Source organism: Rhynchophorus ferrugineus, unplaced genomic scaffold, assembly GCF_030347505.1.
Source record: "Rhynchophorus ferrugineus isolate W39M unplaced genomic scaffold, kcgeb_rfMv2 rfM2, whole genome shotgun sequence".
NCBI lineage: Eukaryota > Metazoa > Arthropoda > Insecta > Coleoptera > Curculionidae > Rhynchophorus > Rhynchophorus ferrugineus.
Genome location: NW_027472581.1, coordinates 73,901,817 through 73,925,261, shown reverse-complemented (window position 1 = coordinate 73,925,261; position 23,445 = coordinate 73,901,817). Strand labels below are relative to the sequence as shown.

General features: G+C 31.5%; 1 protein-coding gene and 1 non-coding gene across 5 annotated transcripts in view; one reads left to right on the top strand and one right to left on the bottom strand.

Annotated features, from left to right (window-relative positions):
* The first annotated feature begins 2,071 nt into the window (after positions 1-2,071).
* LOC143192129 (U6 spliceosomal RNA) lies at positions 2,072-2,177 on the top strand. Its single transcript, XR_013004748.1, has one exon. It is a non-coding gene; the product is annotated as a U6 spliceosomal RNA (small nuclear RNA).
* A 406-nt stretch (positions 2,178-2,583) lies between these two features.
* The window catches only part of LOC143190392 (uncharacterized), a 78,052-nt gene continuing 57,190 nt past the window's right edge, over positions 2,584-23,445 (bottom strand). Inside the window, exons 4-16 of one of the 4 annotated variants that reach the window (XM_076394633.1) lie at positions 21,326-21,569; positions 21,007-21,265; positions 12,429-12,640; positions 12,116-12,357; positions 9,419-9,520; positions 7,238-7,402; positions 6,808-7,014; positions 6,598-6,753; positions 6,360-6,536; positions 5,973-6,302; positions 4,608-4,787; positions 4,419-4,550; positions 2,584-3,809 (exon numbers count right to left, since the gene is read on the bottom strand). In XM_076394633.1, coding sequence (XP_076250748.1) covers positions 3,682-3,809; positions 4,419-4,550; positions 4,608-4,787; positions 5,973-6,302; positions 6,360-6,536; positions 6,598-6,753; positions 6,808-7,014; positions 7,238-7,402; positions 9,419-9,520; positions 12,116-12,357; positions 12,429-12,640; positions 21,007-21,265; positions 21,326-21,569 — 2,534 coding nt within the window. In that variant the 3' untranslated portion in view covers positions 2,584-3,681. Of the gene's footprint in view, positions 3,810-4,418; positions 4,551-4,607; positions 4,788-5,972; positions 6,303-6,359; positions 6,537-6,597; positions 6,754-6,807; positions 7,015-7,237; positions 7,403-9,358; positions 9,521-12,115; positions 12,358-12,428; positions 12,641-21,006; positions 21,266-21,325; positions 21,570-23,445 lie in introns of all 4 variants that reach the window. The other 3 variants (XM_076394632.1, XM_076394634.1, XM_076394635.1) reach the window with 3 other exon arrangements.

Here is a 23,445-nt window from a genome sequence, read left to right as displayed (position 1 = left end):
ATCTCTAGCGAACACTGACCGGTCAAGAAATTTGTCATACTTGTTCTTAAATAATATTGTTTCTTACTTATAGTTGCAAATATGAATTTTTAGTTGCTTATAACTTTACTCAAAGAAAATATAAGTAAGTTTGGTTTTAATAAAAAGTTTATTTGGTCTTGGTAATTTTTTTTCTTTGTTATGATTAAAAAATTATTATTTAAAAATTATATTATCGGCTAAATGATGACCGCCATTCGCTATGCAACTTTCGGCTCTTTTTAAGGCTTTTTTCAAACATCCTGCAACATCTGAATCTGTTGAATTTCTTCAATTTCGTGACGAATATTGTCTTTAAGATGATGAATTGTTTGGGGCTTATTCACATAATCTCTTGATTTTAAAAAACCCCATAAGAAAAAGTCTGGTGCTGTTAAATCCGGAGATATGGCTGGCCATGTTAAATCGCCACTTCGCGAAATTAATCTTCGTGGAAAAACGTCATTCAATAATTGAATTGTTGAACGAGCTGTGTGGGCTGTTGTCTCATCTTGCTGAAACCACATGTCCTCTAGTCTTCTTCCATTTCAAGCACAAGAAAATTTCGAAACATGTCTTGGTACCGTTTAGCAGTAACAGCAACTGCAACATCTTGGTCATTTTCAAAAACTACGGACCAATGATGCATGAATATGAATATGATACGAATATGAGCATAAATATCACACCAAACAGTTGTTTTTAGTGGATTTTTAGTTTTATTCTTAATATGCGAGAATAAAAAAGTCATTTGATGCCAAATCAAGGTTCTACGGAGGATGACCTATAAACTCGATCTTTTGATCTGTCAAATAAGTGTCTGTTTCAGCCGATGTACGAAAACTTGCATTGTCATGAAGAAGAATCATTTCTTCAGTTTATTTTTTCGTATTTCACAAAATACAAATAGAATTAACGGTTTTACGTTGCTCCTGAACATTGTATGTATGTCCAGTTATTCCAAACAAACAGGCACTTAACATCCAAAGACTATTTGCTTCGAAATGCTTTGCGAACAAATCACTTTTGTCATAGAGTCTATTGTTGTTTTATTTGTAGCCAATATCTATAGATCCAACATTCGTCACCTGTGTAGATGTTATACACAGCTTTTGATGCACAGCGATTATATTTGTTAACTATTTCTACGTCAACGTGAACAAATATTTTTCACAGATGTTCATGCAATATCTTTGATGATTCATGTCGTACTAATGCCCAAGGGTAACTCAATTTCACGGTAAATCATATGACCATTTTAGAATGTTATTTCGAGCCCAGATGACCTCCACGACTATCGTCCCTCGCGAACTGCAGCCACGATAAAATTTGTTATACCAAAGTGACCAAGGATGCTTCAATGGGCTTCATCGCCAAAAGTCGATCGTCAATCGCTAAATATTTGATCGATACACTGATATCGTAATAATGCATGTCGAAGATCGTAAAATATCATCACAGAAAAATCCTTAACATTAACTTGGAAAAACAAAGAAGGTTATGGTTACAAAGATCCCACAATTGGAGACGTCAGATGAGCAAAGTTTGAAACGATCCATAAAAAGTGTAATTCAGGATAGCAATGTTGTTAATGATTGTTAATCAGCTAAATGTAGATGCCAAATATATAGAATAAAAAGTTAATTAGTTTAATTAGATTTTCAATTTACAGAATGAGAATAAAAATATAATTCATAACATTTCTGAACCTGATAACAAGACTGGGGCCCCGGGATCGTCACACCCGTACTATGGTTGCGGCACTTGGATCAATAATCGATATGGCCCAATCCATAGTCCCCTGGGGTATTCTGGATTAAAAATCAAAGAATATTCACCCTGTTACTGATTACAATGAATTATAGCGGCGTAAGTCTAGTGATACCTAGAAACAAGCATAACACAACTAACTTAATCAGCTTAATATCGACAAACCAAGGAAAAGCAAAATACCAACAAATCTACCCAAATCAAATGAAGTAAAAATTTGGATAGGTGATAAAATAAAAGAAAAACGAAGAAAAAAATAAAAGATGCCTTGAAGTTCCGACTAATACTCGCTTTGACAATATATATACTAAAATTGAAGCAATAAAAGAAAATTAGCATGAACCCTAGACAAAGAGGACCTCAGAAATCGAGAAGCATTCCACATTTTTATAGGCTTTCTCCCTGTAATGCAACTCCTACAATCGAGCAAAAAGCCGACTAAATATTGGGGACAACGTAAAAAATCAGATAGTTAAATATTACACTATAGTTTTATATTTAATTTAAATTATAAAGTATGTTTAACAGTGTTCAAATTATGTTTTTAATAGTGTGAACATAGTTAATTAAGTGTGTAATAAATGTTGTAATAGAGTTTGAAAAGCCTTGAGAGGCTGAAGGATCAAAAATATTTAATAAAAAAAACAGTATTGACTTCAATAAAAAAAAGAAATAATGGGAAAAAAATTAGATCAATGAAATAGAGAATATATCGGGAAAAGAACACTAATTAAATGACTGGAAATGTGGATAGGAAGAGCTGGACATTATGGAATACAATAAAACAATTTAATATCGGCTGTAAAAGTATATTTTGCACTACTAGCACACTTATTACTTACAGCTGAGTATTAAATCTATCACAGTTTAAAATAGTAAATTACAAAAAAAATACTTAATAAAATCACTTAAAATATAAAAGCTATCTATAAACCAAAATTTTAATACATACTAATTAAATTATTGCTTTATAATACACCAGTTAAAATCAACTCACTAATTAGTTCTTGAGCTAATTACTAATTTCTATATTTAGATTAATTAAAATGAGACATTTAAATTTAAAGTTTAAAATGAGCAAATTAGAAATAATAGTAAAGTATGTTACAGAGATGTTATATTCAGTAGTATATTAAAATTGCTTTATCAATGAACATTGAGTTACAAACTAAAAATAAAGGAAATATTTTATTATTTAATTTTCATCATGTAAAGTTTAATTTCAAATACATATTCTTTTTTAGATATATAATATGATATTGTAATAGCTCTGCCCTAATTATAAAATCAAACCTAACATTAATATGAATTCCATCAATATATTGAGATTCAACTAGAAATTATTTCTGGAATTATTCAAACGATGTAATATATCTTATAAATAGTATAGAGAGAAATTATCTTAATAAACCACATTTCAGTTAATTCTTATTATTAAAACCTATCACAGTAATAAACAATATTTAAGATGCGTTTATTTAAATCTTTTTTTATTCCATTAGTTTTCATAGATATTTGAAATAAAATTTTATCGGTCAATAATGATATTTCAACTCGTTAATTTTGTGTTTACAAAATGAGTTCCTCACTACTGATATTAGGACATACTTTAAGCATTTAGTGACACCATCTTGTTATATTAAAATTTTGATTTGAATGATTAAAAACGGGATAAGTTAATATATTATCTCTTTTACAATAGTAAATAAGGGAATAGTGCCCAATATTACCAAATTTATAATATTTGGGCAGTGAAGAGAGACAGAAAAACAAAAAAAAAACAAATTATATTATCAAAAATAGTCATATAAAACAGTAAAATTAAAATTTACATGATAAGTTGTATATCAACATACAATATATTGATATTTATTATTCTAATAATTAATACTACTATTCCTCTAAATCCGATTTGTCATCTTTAATTATATCTCGAGATCCAAAAGGTGAAGACATTTTCTGGTAATGAGGTTTCAAAGTGTTAACTGGCCTGGTGTAGTCAAGATGATCATATTCTAGATCTATAACAATCAAAATTACAATTAATTAATAAGCATATGTTATACGTTATATTGCGTACAAGCACAGTAACATGCGTATAATATATATTAAAACATATATTTTTCATTATAAGATTATCAAAAGATTTCAATAGAATCATCAGAATTAGAATGTATCTTATTAGTGTTAGAGCATCAAATAAAAAGTATTATGGAATAGTTTAACATATTGTGCTGAATATAAAGGTAAATTATCAACATATACAATACATATAATTATAGAAATTTAGAGACATTTATACGAATAGTTCACAATAAATTCAAGAAATAAATGAAAGTGCAAAAAACAAACTGAAAGACTATATACAACTTACGAAGTTCATTTCCATTATTGATATTGTATATTCCTGTGTGAAAGAATTATAACAATATATATATATATATATATATATATATATATATATATATATATATATATATAATATATATATATATATATATATATATATATATATATAATATATATATATATATATATATATATATATATATATATATATATATATATATGTATTCAGAGTTATTTAAATGAGAAAAAAAACAAATAGAAAACGATTAAATGATGCCTACCTATATCTTTGTGTTTTATTTCATCATATACGTGATCCACCTTTTCAATACTGTGATAAATGTTCGGATTAGTCGCGTCAGCGTCTTTGTTCTTTAGACGACTAAACTCGTCATATTGCGAGCCGTAACTACCTGAAAATTAAAATACGAACTTAGATTAGTATTAAAAAGCAATAATAATGATATTACTCTTCGTTGGATAATCATCATCGTCAGTTGAACAGCAAGCAATACCAATTTTCGCTCGATCGACATTTGATGGTTTTTGTAAATTATTAAATACTCTGTTGGTATTATTGAGCAAAGTCTCATTATCTCGTTTCATCGTTCCAGGATATGCATATGCGGGATTATCAAAGTGATTGCGATCTAGAAGAAAATAGTTATTTTATTAAACAAAATATTAAATTGACTTAAATAAAATACTTAATATTGCGATTCAATAGTATAACATAATATTGAAGTTCTTCAATACTAAATAACGACTTTTAGTATCTAAATATATCTAAAACAAGCCTGTTTACTGAAACTGTCATTTTCGAGTAGTTAACTAAAGTGAAAATGCGCAAAAAATATTCATAAAGAATTGTTGACTAATCATTAACACCAATAATATATCTCAATAGGAAAAAGAGGAAACTAATAAGAGAAAAAAATGTGAGCTCCAGAAATATAATTCAGGAAGAAAAATTATTAAATAATATATTTCTGTTAGCAATGGATCTGCGAAATACTCTTGATGATCTCTGGCGTTAAGATTTCGCAAATTAAATTAATCAAAATAACCAACTAAGCACTTAACATAATCCGCCATATTTTTCCAGATATATATTTTCTTGATTAAAGCTACATGGAAATGTAGATATACCGAAGTACAGAAGTTTATTGTATGGTGTGTATCTTTGCCAAGCTTAACCTAATCATTGTATTAAAAACAAATCTAATAAATTTAATTATGTATAATAGATGTATTTAATTTAAAACAATTCTCATTTTGCCATTATTTATAATTAGAGAATTTATAGTGTCTCATTTAAAGTATTACAACCTATAATTTTTTTCCATATTTATCTCATTTTCCAACTTCTTCACGCGACTGAAAATACTGTGGATATCATGCTGTTGACCAAAATATTAGTAGTACCTTTTAATATATTCAGATCATTTTTGCTTCGATATTGTTTGTTTAATATTGCTTATAACATCAGCTGAAATAGTCGAACCATATTTTCAACAGCCCATAAAATAAATAGCTCTGGACTACTGCTATGAATCTTAAGATATTTACCCATAGCTTCAAAATATAAATTAAAGCTGTTATAATTTGTTTTTATCTTTTAAATGGACCTTTATGTAAAACTAGTATTTATCCGTTAAAATAATTACTATTTGTCTACTGCAAGTTTCAAGAAACAGCATTTTCGCACAAAATCTTGTAATTAGACATTATCAAGGTGTACCTATTTTATGATTATATTCAGAATGATTCAAGCTCAGTTTATAGGTTATAATATCCAGTATTCATAATACATAGCATGCAAGAAAACAATTTACCTGGTGAAAATCCATTTGGATCAGCGATATATTGTACATGAGCAATTTCAGTTTTCAAATTAGATACCCTTCTATTGTAATAAAAAATAACCAACACCACAACGGCGATGAATATTATGAACACCAAAATAGCTGCAATCACAATTCCATATCTGCTGCCACCCTCATCGTCTATCCTGACGACTCTTTGCAAAAGGTTACTCTCGGTACAGTTCTGGCCGTAAAAACCATGTCTACATATACAACCTTGTGCAGCATGACAAACAAAATTGTCGTTCAGACACTCACATGGCTGCATACAATGGTCACCATAATAACCTTCCGGGCAAACTAAAAAGGAAAAGGGCATTATATAACAAAAGAAGATATTTCTTAAAGTATACTTACTATCTGTACATTGAGACCCTGTCCACCCGGGTTTGCATCGACAGATGCCATCATTTCTGCGACATTCACCTCCGTTAAGACATTTACAATGTTGACTACAATTCATACCAAACAGACCTGGCTCGCATGGTATTGAGCAGTTTCGTCCAATCCATCCTGGCAAACATTGACATTCGCCTAAGAAAATTACATTAACCATTAGGGTTATTACTATAGATGTTAAATTGATATTTCATACCCGTGACATGATGACAGTCAGCGCCATTTTTACACGAACATTTATTCTCGCAGTTCCTTCCATAAAATCCAAAACGGCATGGATGGTTACAGGTAAGTCCCAAATAACCTGGTGGGCATATATATTCACCCGTTATGTGATCGCAGGTTTTGTTTCCTTAAAGAGGCCATAGTTATATACATAATATTTTTAAGTAGCACTGCCACCTACCTGATAAAACTACTAGACATTTTTCTCTACACCCAACGCCATACCAACCCTCATCACATGGAGTGGAGCAATCATCTCCATACCAACCCCTTTCACAATAACATTGTCCATTTTTGGGATCACAAGAGCTATTATTCTTACAGTTGCAGTCCAGATCACAGTTTGGTCCATATTTTCCTTCAGGGCACTTGGTTTCGCATTTAGTACCTAATAAACAGAAAGAGCGCTTAGGAAAATATTCGAATATACAATAGGGAAAAAAGCTAACTTTTTGTTTCAAAAATAAAATATTTACAAAACCATAGCTGATTGAATTTAATTCCATACTTATGGTGAGAAAAATCTTATCCTTCGATTTGTATACTCAGAAAGGCAATAACTTTAATATCTCGATTTTTTACATTTAATTCTAGTGTATATATCCATTTACCTCTCCATTCTGGTTTACATATACATTTTCCAGTTACGGGGTCACAACCAATGTTATTTCCTTCTTGACACTGGCAAACCTGTTCACAATTCACCCCAAAATAGCCAGGGACGCACTTGTTTTCACAAAGCTCGCCCGTGTATCCCGCGGCACAAGTACAACTTCCTAAAGCGAGCAAAACAAAAAAACGTGCAAAATACAAAACAAAAAAATCAAAAATATGGCATGCAAAATACAATTTCAAAAATACAGTTTACTACTATTGTCAATTTAATTCCTTAATATGAATCAATAAATAAATAATGCAGCAAAAGTATACTAATTTTTTACACAAATCAGTAATTAATTTTGAATTACTTGATACTCTATTTAATTGGAAAACTACGATGATTTTACTACTAATAATTTTTTAATCAAGATTTTTTTTAGATTTTTTATATATACTCTAAACTATAAACGTACTAAAATAAAATTACAAAACCTATAAGAATTTACTATATACAGCATTTTCCAAGTGTTTTATTGCAGTAATCGTTATTATGCAGTTGTCTGTGTGGTAATATTTTAATAAATTATGTAATATTTTAGTTTATTTGTTATAATATATATATTTTAAATTCATTCAGACCAGAAATTAATTCTTATATTTACAGGTTTTGTTAAAATAGTTTGCATTATTTTCTATAACTTTTCTTTTATATCTGGAAACCATTCATCTATCCATTTTCGTCCGTTAGAAGACATGAAGTCTGATAAGTACAAATGGATATGTAGGAGTTCCCCTTTTAAATCGCAATAGTGTACCTTTCACACCTCTGACAACGCATGGTTAAAAAATGTGTCTTATTGATCTCAACATATGCAGATAATATATATATGGCATTCTGCTTAGCTTGCAATTTATATGATTCACTCGCATTAATCTAGGACTTTTTTGTTTTCGATTATCATAATAAACACACTCTTCAATGCCCATAGACAAAAGCTGCCCTGCACATAAACCGATTTGTAGTAGTATTCAACATCTTCCAAGCGTTATCTGCTTTATTTGGTTGTTTCCTCTTTTAAACCATTCGCCAAGCCTTTCACAACATTTAATACATGGAACTCCTCAAAATACAGAAACCCAGGCAATATATTGAACTCTTAAGCTCTTTCATTCGAGCTAAGAGCTTTAGAATCCATTAAAAAGAAACATAATCACTGATGGAAAAACTAAAGCAAATGTATGATCCTTCTTCTTTAAATATTTTATTAGTTTGATATATTAAAAATTTAATATATCACTATAGCTATATTTCTTGATGACGCGGGGATACTTGCTATTGAAGAAAATGACGAAGAAATAGATAGAAAATTGTAAACAATAATATGTTTATGGACACAAATATGAAAAATAAAAGTCAATGAAAGCAATGCCTGCTGACTTTTAACCATATAAATGCAGTGATAATCTTAAGAATGTTCGAATCTATTTTGATTCAAAACTATTTTAAAATAAGTATGTACTGAAGAAAAGAAAATAATTCGAATTGCAATATAAATAACTCTTCCTTTCGAGATCAAGCAAAGTAACGTTTTCGTTAACACGTTGTTTAAAATGTTACTAAAACCAAAATACTATACTAAGAGAATTAAATATACTAAGCTAAGCTGTGTGGTGTTTGTTTTTCCACAATGAAAAATGTTATAATATACAAGTCAACAGAAAGTATTATTCCTTTAGAGGCTAAATTAGGATCAATGGGTGCTTTTTGATATTTTAATTGTTTTGGCTGATGGATATTTCCAATTAAACAGGAAAAATAATTGATGCTATAAGTATAATTTTGAGTGTTCCTCTTTTAGCATATATAAATAATAAATAAAATAATAATAGTAAGAATAAATAAAATTAAAATACTATTATCCACAGCTTAACTCCTGGCAGACAAAAATTAAAATGCTCAGATTTGAGATGATCGTCATTGAGACTTAATGGAAACTTCAAATTATGACCAATTGCATAAGAATAAGAATTAATTCCTGGGATAAGAAATAAGTTCTAATGTATAGGCTTCTAGCGCAATAGAGCACACTATGTTACATATTTTAAATAATTAGAAAGTTAGTAATGCTAACCATTAATAGGATTACAGGAAGCTCCATTTTTACAAACACATTTTTGATTGCAAAGTATACCATATGTGTTGGTGCTGCAAGGTCTATCACACTGCTGTCCCTCCCATCCTGGTAAACACTGACATTGGCCTGTCTCTGATGAACACGTCGCATTATTTTTACCTAAAAAAGTATATTAGTATTTTAAATAAACAAGCGTTTTACATATAATCTCATATATAATTTGTATTATGTTAAATTTATCATTTATTGTTATTTTAAAAGTTTTTATTCGTATTTTATGTTACTCTTTTCCTCTAATGTTTTAAAGTAGGATTTTTTATGGAGAATACTAAATATATTTTTAGGGAATAAGTTATCAAAAAGAAAATGGTTCATCTTAATCTATGTAATCCATATAGACCTTGCTTTCTGTGAAGATTTCAATTACATATCGTGATTTAACTAGAGAGTTTACTATTCTCCAAATAAAAGCAAAGCTGTTTCTTAAAGCAAAAATTATGTATACTGAGAATTGTATTGTAATATCCTTGGCTTGGGATATCTTGAAACTGGGAAGAGAGTAGACGTGTAAAGAAAGGATAAGCGATTCAAATAAATGAACAAAAAAAATTAGAGAATATTAATTACATATCAAGGATGTATTATTGATAGATTTATCCATATTAGGATGGAAGCTAGCAACGTAGAGAAAACAAACATTTTAGATAAGCTAATCTTTTGACATTTCATCTCTCGGTCAGCACCAGGCCCATCTGGCTGGCGGCAGGGGTTGCGTTTACCAGTGCACATCGTACCTGTACAGGTAAAAATACTCAATTTTTAAATTAATGAAAAATGGACAATTTTTTATTTTTCTTTTGATAGGGTTAACAAAAGTATTTCATTCATTGTCAGACATTTTTATGATTGTTTATAATGTGCCAGATGCTACTTTTTATTTATTAAAAAAATCAAATTATTTCAGTATGGCTGTAATTTTTATTATTTAACTGTAACTATTTAAATTATTATTTAAAAATTATTTTTAGACTATGTAAACAAGTCATTATTTAAAATTTAAGTTATAAGTTAATATAGTTATAACTTTTAACTATAACATAAATTTACGACCATGCCCCAGCAGGATTCGAACCCGCGGCTATCGCAACAGTGGGGGCAACAACAGGGGACCGTCGCATCGCCTTTATCACTGCGCCACCAGAAATTGCTTCGAAATTTTAGATCTGGAAACTGCCAGCATAATTCTGGTGACACTGAAGAGAGGATTTGGATATGATGTAGATACAATGATTACAGTTATTATATGTTAACTAATATAGATATCTAATTAAATTCATATAAAAATTAAAAAGTAAATTAAACATTCTTTGCACTTTATGGATAAAACGGAGATAAACTATCCAGAATTAAATATTATAATAACAGGTGGGGCAAAACTCCCCCATTACCATTTTGATTGTGCGCCATCTTGATTATGTGACGTTTATCTCGGTTTCGCTTTAACCATTGTGTTGTGTAGACGTCCAAATATTATTATGGATAAATATAGGCCACAAGAACGAGCAGAAATAGTGACAATAGTTATTGAAAATAACCATTCCATTATTGCAATTTCCGCTGGAAATTGCGCCAAAAATATCCTAATCGTCCAGTGCCTCACAAAAAAACAATTTAATGTTTACATGCGAATTTTCGACATTACGGTACGACAGCAGACAGGCCTCGTTCTGGAAGACTCGTAACGCTGAAAATGTGGCTCTGGGCTGCGATAGTGGTGCTGTCTCAAAAAACATCAATTCGGAGACGTGGTTCCCAGTTACACATTTCTGCACGCAGTTTAAGGCGAATTTTGAAAATTGATTTGAAAATGGTCCCGTACAAAATTCAATTAGTCGAAAAATTGCTACCGAGAGATCCTGATCAATGAGTTGAATACAGTAATGCAATCCTAAAGCTCTCTAGTGAAATTCAAGATTATTCGTCTAAATTGATAATGAGCGATGAAGCCCATTTTCTTCTCAATGGCCACGTCAATAAACAGAACAGTCGGTTTTGGGAAACACAGAATCCTCAATTAATTCCTGAAACATCAATGCATCCACTAAAACAAGTGGATGGTGTGGTATTAACGCTTGAAACATTATTGGTCCCTATTTTTTTGAAAATGACCAAGGTGTTTCAGTTACTGTTGCTGCTGAATGGTACCAAGACATGATTCGAAATTTTCTTATGCCTGAAATGAAAGAGCAACGACTAGAGAGACTAGAAGACATGTGGTTTCAGCAAGATGAAGCCACAACACACATAGCTCGTTCAACAATTCAACTATTGAACGAAGTTTTTCCGTGTAGACTAATTTCGCGAAGTGGCCATTTTGCATGGCCAGCCAGATCTCCGGATCTAACAGCACCAGACTTTTTTTATGGAGCTTTTTAAAATTAAAAGTTTATATGAATAAACCCCACACGATTCAGCATCTTAAAGACAATATTCGTCACGAAATTGAAGAAATTCAGCATCATATGTTGCAGGATGTCATGAAAAATGACTTAAAAAGAGCCGAAAGTTGCGATCACCATTTAATAGATATAACTTTTCAATCATAACGAAAAAAAATGTAATGGTCTAATAAACTTCTTATGAAAATCAAACTTACTTATCGTTTCTTTTAGCAAAGTTATAGGCATTGCCTAAAATGATAACGGGACTTTTGCCTCGTTACATATTTATAGCTAAACGCTTTGTAATACTTACAATCACATTTCTGTGCACAATCCTCTCCAAAATAACCGTCAGGACAAGTTGTCTCGCACCTTTCTCCCGAGAATCCCGACGGACAAATACAGGTTCCATTTATAGGAGAACATTTAGCATTATTCTCGCAATTACAGAAGTTCTGACAACCTTTTCCAAACGTTAAGATCGGACAAGGTCTTGAACAGTCCTTACTGTTCCAGCCAGGTTTACAATCACACTCCCCTGTCCAAGGATGACACCTATAAATTTGATTAGTTATTATATTTATCGTTTAAACGTAGAGCAAAAAGAGTGTGAATTGGTAGCATACATTTCTGTGTTCATAGGATTGCAATCGCAGGATTTCTGGCAATTTGGTCCGTATAAACCGTCAGGACAAGCTCGTTCATCGCAATATTTTCCAATCCATCCTTTAAGACATTGACAGGAACCATCCTTGTTAGAACATTTGGCTCCGTTTTTACATTTGCAATCTTGGTCGCAGTTATAGCCCCATTTGCCCTCCGGGCATATGTCCAAACACTGAAACAATTATTTGATGTCGAACAAATTTTAAAAGGTCATGAATTATTTTGATATCGTCATGGAAGTAAATAATTTTTAACTAATTTCTCGTTGGAACAAAATCAACAGATATCAAAAACTGAAGCACCAACCTCCACAGAAAGACCAAAAAAATCAATTTAAATTGAGATTTAATTGGCATTTAAAATGACGGAGGTCCAAACAACAGACGGGGACTTTACCGCAATTCAAACTAGCATATTTCAATTATGATACGCAGATTATTATTATTATTTACCAAAGGGTAATACACAATATTGATCTTTATATTAAAAAACATCAACTTGAAATTATTTTTATCAGAGTTGCCTTATATATTTCGAAATTTTGTTAAATTAGTGTTGATATAACATTACAGATAGGTAATAGATACACATGATGAATAATTTTAAAAATTACTTTATGATAATTCTAACACATGGGCTGAAAAATCCCGGGCCTAACACATAGCGCTAGTTTTATTACATCCACTGCTTCTTGAGTTACTAACCTTCAAAAGGAAGCTGTTAAAATTTCATGTTATTCTACTCATAAGTTTCTGAGTTATTGTGTTAAGAGTGACACTACTTTTGTTATTTTGAAAACAATATATTAAAAACAATTTCGTGTTTTAATTTTACCCTGACTCTTGATGGGACAAATACCGTTCAAGTGAAGCAATGGCTTGAAAAGTGTTATAAGGACTCCGCTCCATCACAAAACAACAATAAAACGTTGATTTGCTGACTTCAAATGCGGTTGTAGAGACACCGATGATGAAGATTGCAGTGGACGACGTCTAAATGATGTGGCAACACCAGAAAACCTTTACAAAATCTACAAAATCGTTTTGAATGATCGAAACTTGAAGTTGCGTGAGTTAGCTAATATCGTAAAGATATCAAAAGAACTTGTTGGCTTTATATTGTATAAACATTTTACTATGAGAAAACTCTGTTCAAAGTGGGTGTCGCGTTTGCTGACTGCTGACGAAAAACAAGAACTTGTTGATGGCCCTGAGCAGTGTTTGGCCATGTGTAAACGTAAGAAATCGGAATTTTTGAGTCGATATATGACAATGGATAAAACATGCATTCATCAGTTCATTTCGGAACCAAAACGATCGTCATCTGACGCAATCTGACGTCATTTAATGCAAAAGATAAATCGTTCTACAAAAGTGGTATTAAAATGTTAGAGCGGCGCTGGAATAGTTGTGTGTCTCTTGATGGAGATTACGTTGATGAATAATGCCAATTTTGAACAAAAAAAACGCGTTTTCTCTGTTACGCCCGGGACTTGTCAGCCCATGTGTTATATGTTATTGTTACACGGAATAAAAGCTATTTCTGTAAAAAAATGAATTTGAAAGAAAAATTGACATTTGAAATAGCATGGTAAATAGAAAGAATAATATTAATTAAATATAAACCTTCAATAAGTGTCAATCAAATCCCATGATGGATAGATTACAAAAAGCTAATATCAAATATCAAATCTCTTATTTGATTAAACAATGTGATTTTATCAAGCTTTCACAGCCTGGTATCTATATAACAGGTATTGAAATTGAAAAGTCCTCGGCTTACCATGGTAAAACACATTTTTTGACACAATTTTTTTTATTCAACATAATTCCCTTCAATGGTGATACACTGATTATAGCGACAGTCCAACTTTTCGATAACGCCATAACCTTGCCGACCAACCGACCGTTGCGTTTTCCCACGCTTTGGAGCGGGTTCATCGTATCATCATCATTCATCATCATCGAGCCATGTTTCATCCATTGTCATATATCAACGCAAAAACTCGGGTTTATTACGCTTGATCATCTTCAAACACTGCTCCGAATCATCAACTCAGTCGTTGTTTTTGGTAAAAAGTGAGCTTGTGCGGCACCCACTTTGCACGGAGCTTTCTCACACACAAATACTCGTGAATGATATGATGTACACGTTCTGTTGCTATATTTCGAGTGTCTGCTATTTCATTCAGTTTACGGTCATTCAATATCATTTTGTGGATTTTTTAAATGTTTTCGCCGAGGTTGTTCCCCTTTTGGACGTCCACCGTGTTCACTGCCTTCGATCCTCATTTCACCACGTCTAAACTTAGCATAAAAATCATTGATGGTTGATTTTACTGGGGCAGTGTCAGGAAACTCGGCATCAAGCCAAGCTTTTGCTTCAACTGTATTTTTTCCCTTCAAGAAGCAATATTTTATCAACACGCGAAATTCCTTTTTATCCATTTTTTTTCACAATAACAAGTTACTTCACTCAAATGCTATAATTCACAAAGTAATGATTCGACAGCTGTCAAATTTATACACGCATCTTTTGAGGGTTAGGGCTAACTAAAAAACATATGGGTTTAATTCTAGTAGCGCCATCTATGTGTCAGGCCGGGGACTTTTCAATTGACATGTTATGATGGCAAATAGAAGTTTTAAACAAATTTTTGGTTTTGAATAATATTTGTACTTGTACTTGAGTACAAGTTTGTAAGGACTTGAAGTATTGCAGTTGCAGGTGGTCTTATAAGTTAGTAAGGCTATTATTAAAGTAAACAAATTGTAATTTTGTACATTATATTTACCCAAATATTACAAGATGCTAAAAGCTTATAAAATAGACATCCATCATCAAATGTATATAAAATACATTTGCATATATATTTTAAAATTATCATCATACATTTTTTATTAGGTTTTATCAATTTTATTGTGGATTTGCCATCGATATTTGTAATTTAAAAATAAATCTTTTTTAGAATATATCTATCCTATATTATTATTATAAATCAATATTTTTTGTAGTTCTTTGTTACTGTAATCTTGCCTATTATAATTTTTAAGTATGTAATATCTAAGTTTATATTTGACGGTACAATATCTAAACATTCTGACGTACAAGGATGAACTTAATTCGACATTTAACAATGGAACACAATCGAAAACCGGTTAAACACGTATGAATAATGACTTGTCACTTAAAAATGAATGGTATAAGGGATTAATCAATACACTCCATAAAATATGACCAAAGTAATACGTAGAAGTCAACTCTTACATCTCAGTCTGGATGTTTAGAGTTAAACAAGAAGACGCTTACTCAACAATGAAAGGAACAAAAGCGAGGGTTCTGCAAGGCAGTGTTCGAGTCCTGTTATTTACCCACCCCATACATGTGACATACCATAAATAGAAAATATTACTACGGCTACATTTGCTAATGACACTGCGATACTTGTTACTACAGACAATAACGAAGAAGCAACCAGAAAACTACTCCTAAATAAGTTGATCCAAAGATAAAGAATAAAAGTTAGCGAAACTCAAATCAATGCACATTGAATTCACCTACAGCCAAACTGTTAACATACCAATAAATATGCATAATACTATTATGTCTTACAGTAACAATTCTAAGTATCTTGAGATGAATCTTGACGTAAAACTTGAAAGAAAGTAACTCGAATTGGAATATAAAAAAATGTATTGATTATTTGGAGAAAATCTAAATTATTCCTGTTTATGGACATAAGGAATAAAATCCTGAGAAGTATTGTGGATGTGAATATAGGAACACTTACACCAAAACCTTCGAATTTCAAGTATCAAACGAAGGTAAAAGATTAGCAACAAGACTACACCCCCATGTTAACAGCGTACATTGAACTAGGGAACAGACTCAAGAGAACAAAATCATGTAATCTTGTGTAGTTGTTTAATGAAGTGTATTAAATGGTAAAAACACTGAACAGTACTTATTAACTTTTATTTTGTTAGAGACTAAGCAAAAGCCAATAGGTCTTTCTAGATAAATACCTAATTTGAAGTCACCGTAGAGACAAATTGTTAGTCGACAACTTCTAGTAATAATACATTAATTAATAAAAATGTATAGTCTTGATTTGCCACCCACGGATTTACATTCAGATCTGCATATTGAGGGAAAACTATTATGGAAAACCTTTTAAACCTTGAAGAGTATCGATTAAAAGGGGGTTAGATTCTAAAAAATAGTAGAGCTATGTTTTTTTTTGCTTAGAAAGAAGAACATCGCTATATTAAACTGATTTGCAATAGCATATCCAGTCAATTTATGTGATATTCACTTCTAAACAGTAAACAGAACTATCACAAGGTTTGACATGTAGGACTATTCAAACTTTAGAAATAAATATAACACTCTTATGCTAACATTTCAGCTAGTTTGTTTAGAATCAAATAAAAAGAAACATATTCAATAATGAAATAAATTATAGCTTCTCTAATACTCTACACTTCTGAAAATATCAAGATCCAAATAACAGACGGGGACTTTATCGAAATACAAACGAGTATACTTTTGTTATAGTTCTGAAATTATTTTTCTATATTTACCAAATTACAGTATTGCTTTTTATATTTCGAAATTGTAATTTGTATATTTAACGATATAATACTTAGACGTTTTGACGCACGAACGTTATTTTTTCGTCGTTTACTAGCTGATAATGAAATTAAATCTCAAACGTTTTCGAGAGATTATATTTTGACGTAGATTATATTAGCAAAAGTGTATTGTATTTAAACAATGAAACACAATTACACTCATTTATGAATAATTTCATTCCTGACTGTAACTGTTTTAAAAACAAATTTCTGTTCAAATCGGTTATTATAGCGGCAAACATTGATAGTGGAACTATTATACAAAATCGTAATTATAATGGAACCGATTAAACACGGACGAAAAAAACATGTCTCACTCAAAACTTAAAACTTCTACAAGAACTAACAGAGAAGGGTGTAAAATTAATAACACTCATATCTAACGCATAATTACCAATTATTTTCCTAGCATTTGGAGAGTAGCTAAAATAATTACGATTCCCAAACCGGAGAAAAAAAACAGATGTCATGTCCTACCGGCCTATAAGTTTATTATCAATAATATCCGAAGTTTTTGAGGAATTATACACAAAGAGGCTTAATAATACAATAGAAAAAAGAATTAAGTAATAAGTAATAAGCACGGATCTATAGAACAAATGTGCATAAGATTTAAATGATAAAAGATTTACTTTCAGTTTCTAATGTCTTATATCATAAATAGACATTTTTATATAAAACAATACGATGAGTAGACTAAATTACATCCAATATATTCAGGAATATCATGAGACAGTGTACCAGGTCCGATATTATATTTTCTTTAAACAACTGTTTAGAACAACATGCCCACCAGTGAATATCAATCAACTACCAGAGCATGCTGTACCTTGACATGTATAGTCTTCTCAAAATAAACAGTGAATTGACGTCAGCAATATGATTAATGTATTGCCTGTCGCAAATTATAAATTCGTTTGAGTCAGACAATATTTTCATTCTCATTTTATTCTATTAAAAAAAGATAGAAGGCTGTCTTAAGTTCGGCCAAGTAACTACAGATTATAAATCGCCAAATGTTTTAACATTTTGTTACATTATTACTCTGATTAAAAATGCCGAAGTCAGACAGAACAGAGTGTGCCTCTAATCGATAACTTCGAATGATAACGAGAAAGAGGTAAGCATATTTACTGTTAAATATTAAATTTCTGCGGTTTTTATTAACCATATTTTTAGCGTGTTGCAGCTGCACTGAATATTAGTATAGGCACGGTCACTGAAATATCTCAAAAAATGGAAAATATTATCTTGAATTCAACGAAAAGAGACCGTCCTTATACCAAGAGGGTAACGATCAGCAAGATCAGCTTGATGTCTGTCTATCAGAGATCAAATATATGAAATGTTTAAAAACAGTGAGTAATGTATTCAATATAAACATAACTTAATATAATTATTTCAGAGGAAACTGCTAATCTGAAAAGTTTCCGTAGAAAATTTAGAGAAATATATTATTAGGTAATATAAGATTTAAATGGTGTAGAGATAACCCACGAAGAGGTCTAATGGAACTTCCAGTCATTGGTTTTAAAAGAATACAATTTAAAAGAATATAATAAAATCAAGGGAGATTTTTATTTCAGTATGTGTATTTAGATGACTTGAATATTTCAGAATGGAACCTAATGGTCAATCATGGCAAGATGATAAAATGAGCATTTTGTTAAAATGTGTGAGTAGAGAAGGAATACTAACTGTTTTGAGAGTGCAATGATTAAATTTAGTTTTATCAAGAAAGATGTACACAGGTAGTAAGAGAACAAACTAAGGAGAAATACAGTGATATAAAAATTACTTTACAAGGAAACACTGTACCTACAAACACTGAAAGTAAAATATATTAGTTGGGTACACAATTGTTAATTAGTTGGATTAAGCCTCCAGGAGATACCACTACATAAAAACGCGCCTGGAACTCTAACTTATAGGTGGTATGGAAAAAAATGTAACACAAATATAATAAAACACAACCCTACCCTATAAACTATTATAACTGTATAATTAATTGTAGTTTTAAGTCCTTCTATAATATATGCTTTACGTTAGATGTACCGTAATATTAAAATAAATTATATTTTATATCAGTATTTTTTATTTTTAATAATTTAATTATTTTATTTAGATTAGAATGTTGTTGTATGTCAATGCCAAAATTAACTAAAACTTAGAGTTGATGCGACAATATAACAACATTTTGACGTCATCAATGCAGATGACGTGAGTTCGCTTTATTGAATATGTTTTATTGAATGGAATATGTCTACTCCGACCGCTAGCTTGAAAAACGAAAACAACTTGAACTTAAACAAAAGTATTTGGCACATTGAGCGCAAATCTATATTATAATTAGATAACAAGGTATTGCTGTATGAGTCAATACTTAGATATGTAGTTATATGGAATTCAACTATAGGATACTGCTAGCAAGTCTATTATAGCTAATTCAATTGTTGATACTCTGTAATATGTCTAATGAAGTGATACAGCCGATATCCCTTTATAACTCATAATGAGTTTAATTCAAAGCGTTCACTTCGAAAGAGTATTGATGCATCCCAAGTTAAGGTGCATAGACTAACACGTCGTCAAATCTGATTAATAGACATATATTAAATTGTCCTGTCCATTATATATATGGATATATATAATGGACAGGTCAATTGAAAAGTCCCCGGCCTGACACACCCGGCCTGACACATAGATGGCGCTTCTAGAACTAAACTCAAATCTGCTTTAGTTAGTCCTAGCCCTCAAAAGATGCGTGCATAAATTTGACAGCTGTCGGATTATTAGTTCGTGAATTATAGCATTCTGTCATTGTGAAGAAAATGGATAAAAAGGAATTTCGCGTGTTGATAAAATATTGATTTTTGAAGGGAAAAAATACAGTTGATGTAAAAACTTGGCTTGATGCCGAGTTTCCGGACACTGCCCCGGGAAAATCAACGATCAAGTATTGGGATGCTAAGTTTAGACGTGGTGAAATGAGCACCAAAGACGTGCGTTCACCGTTTTTGCTGGCCGCATTTGAAGAAAAAGAAAGTGCTGCTTCACCAAGATAATGCACCGTGTCACAACTCAGTGAAAACGATGGCAAAAATCCATGAATTAGGCTTCGAATTGCTTCCTCATCCACCGTATTCTCCAGATCTGCCCCCAGCGACTATGTCCTGTTCTCAGATATCAAAAGAATGCTTGCTGGGAATTTCGTGGAATGAAGAGGTGATCGTCGAAAGTGAGGCCTACTTTGATGCAAAGGACAAATCGTACTACAAAAATGGTATAGAAAAGTCGTTATAATCAGTGTACCACCCTTAAAGGGAATTATGTCGAATAAAAAAAAACTAATTTTGCCAAAAAAATGTGTTTTACTACGGTAGGCCGGGGACTTGTTAGACATTCGATACATTTAAAAGATCACTCAATAAAGTGGTTTTCTACATGTCATGTATATAATAGTTATCATAAGAAATACCTATTGCCACTTAGACATTTTGTTGTTCCACTAAGGATAATAGTAAAAAAAACTGAAATTTGATAACTATTGGCCCTGTTGTGCTAATTTGACACCCACAGGTTTGTTTTCTGTCTCTCCATATTATGGGACAATTATGTGGACAAAGTTTGAAGAAATATCACGATCCAAACGCAGGTATTTCAATTGGGCCGAAAAACATACTCCTCATCTCTCAACATACTCTTCATCTCCATAGGTTTTTGTCAATTTTTTTATTGGCTACCTAAAGAGTTTTGTAGATGCAGAAATAAAAAATGCAACTCGCGTATTAACTTTAAATTAATAAATTTGAACGATAATAAGATATGTCGAATCAGGTTCATTTGCGATATTAAGGTTTAAAATTAGAGGTAAATTTATAACATTTGCACATTCCTCACTTACCCTGTCTCCTTTAAATCCAGGTTGGCACTCGCAGGTGCCATGGATATGATGGCAAGAAGCTCCATTATAGCAATCACATATTTGAGAACAATTCACGCCCCATAATCCAAAGGAGCATCTATTAGCGCAAACTTGCCCTGTCCAGCCCGCTTTGCAGAAACAACTTCCCGTTACTGAATCGCAAGTACCGAAGTTCTGGCAAGGACATTTAGATTTACAGTGTTCACCGTGCGTTCCAATGGGGCATATGTCCTCGCAACTACAAACGAATTGTTTTTAAACTACAATTTAAGAGAAATAGCAATTGATAAAAACTTACAGTGGTCCTGTGTAACCAGGATGACATTTACACTTTCCCGATATGTGATCACAATCTCCGTTCTCGCATCGACAGGTTTCCAGGCAGTCTAGTCCATAATGACCTTGGGGACACTTCTTTTCGCAATATTCACCAATCCAGCCTCTCTTGCACTGACAATGACCGTTGAACGGATCACAGGTAGAATTATTTTGACACTTGCATTTATTTTGACAATCTCGACCCCATAAATTAGCAGGACATGCTAAAAGTTTAACCAAATTAATAAAATATTTGTTTATAATCTACTTGTTTCTTAAATGCTAAAGCATTTTAAAAAAAATTATCAAAAAACAAATATATAAAAATTCATATTTTGTTTCTAACGACTAATATTTTAGTGACACTAGAAATTAAAAACATCGCTTCTAGTAAGAACAACAACTCACAATCAAACTGAAAATAGAAACGATATGACAAACCACCAATGTACAAGTAGATGGGATAATATACCTCAAATAGATTCATAGAACGCCTGAATATACCTATAAAGAAACAGAAAAGAGCTACAAAACTGGGAAATCATAATAGGGAAAAAATATTAATAGGAGAATGTGAGAGCCTGAATTAACTTGGAGATCATGTCATGAAAAAATATTTGACACAATAAAACCTTGAATTGTGCAAAAAAGTGTGCAAACCAATCATGAAGAGAAGTCTCAAACAATACCATAAATCATTAACTATTGTTTTTTACATTTTACCAAGGCATTACTAAAAAGGTCATCATAGTTCATAAACTTCGCAAACAAATTCATGATAGTTAACAACCTTTCAAAAGCCTGATAAAAGACTTTAGGAATAATCTCCACTACCTAATTTATGGAAACTTGAAAAATACTTTTGAAAAAGTTTTTTGGCAAAAAAAAATCATAATTATGACTATAGAGACTCGTACAGTCATCAACTTCGTAAAATATTTCATAAAAAAAGCAACCATACATTGCTGAAAAAAATCGTAATCAGGAGTGAAAGGCGGGAACAGTATGATGAATTGGGCAAAAATGTCTACCCAAGTGTGAAAATGGAGTCGAACTCGAATCACTTTTTGTTTTGTGAAAGGCACTGGTGTGAACACTGTTTCGCTTGATTCCACAATATCATCTTACATATAAACACTATCAGCGCGAGTTTCTAAAAAAATTGACTTTATTTAACTCAAAATTCGAGTGTTTGACTATAAAAAGAAGTAAGGCTAACTCAAAATCAAGCCAATATAGACTTAACATGGCATGAACTGACGTTTCTTTTCAGAATCAACTCTCGAAGAAATTAAAAATTATTAACTGGCACATTTGGAAACAAGCAAAAAAGATACAAATAGAGTATAATTCATTCAGGGCGTGATACCACTTATAAAAGGGGCCACCACTTACTGGTCCACCGGTAGTAATAAAATGTCAGACCTACTGGAACTTTACATTTCTAAATGCATCTCATCAAAAGAAATACAAGAGAGAGCTTGTGCGAACTATCATCTGATCACACTCCAATATTGTTAACGGTAGGGGCGACAATTGTGGAAAAAATATCTTTCCAACAACTTTACTATTTGGGACACGTTTAGACTGATACTGCAAGAACAAATAAATTTAAACATAAGACTCAAAAGCATAAACGATCTTGTGCAACAAACCAGAAATATAATTGAACAAATTCGGTCTGCTGTAAAAGAAGCTAGCCCGACATCAGCACAGAAATTATAATTTCTATATAAGGTAAATTATCCCCTTGAAATTAGGGAATTGATAAATGAAAGACAAAAAGCTAGAAGAGTATGACAGAGCTAGAAGAGTAACCAGAAATGCTGTACACAAAACAATGTAAGTGTCCCGGAAGAAGACAAAGATTACTCGCTATGGAAAACAACTCGGAGATTTAAAAGACCAATTATTAGAGTACCGTCTATTAGAATCTATCTATCTGTCTATCATATATCGAATTATAGGATCGACTATGAATTATTTGCAGAACTTTTAATTAACGCATTCCAACCGATTGATATAGAAACTACTGTACATCATTCATCAATTGACAATAACATAAATCCTAAAAGGGCTCCTGGAATAGATGATATTTCA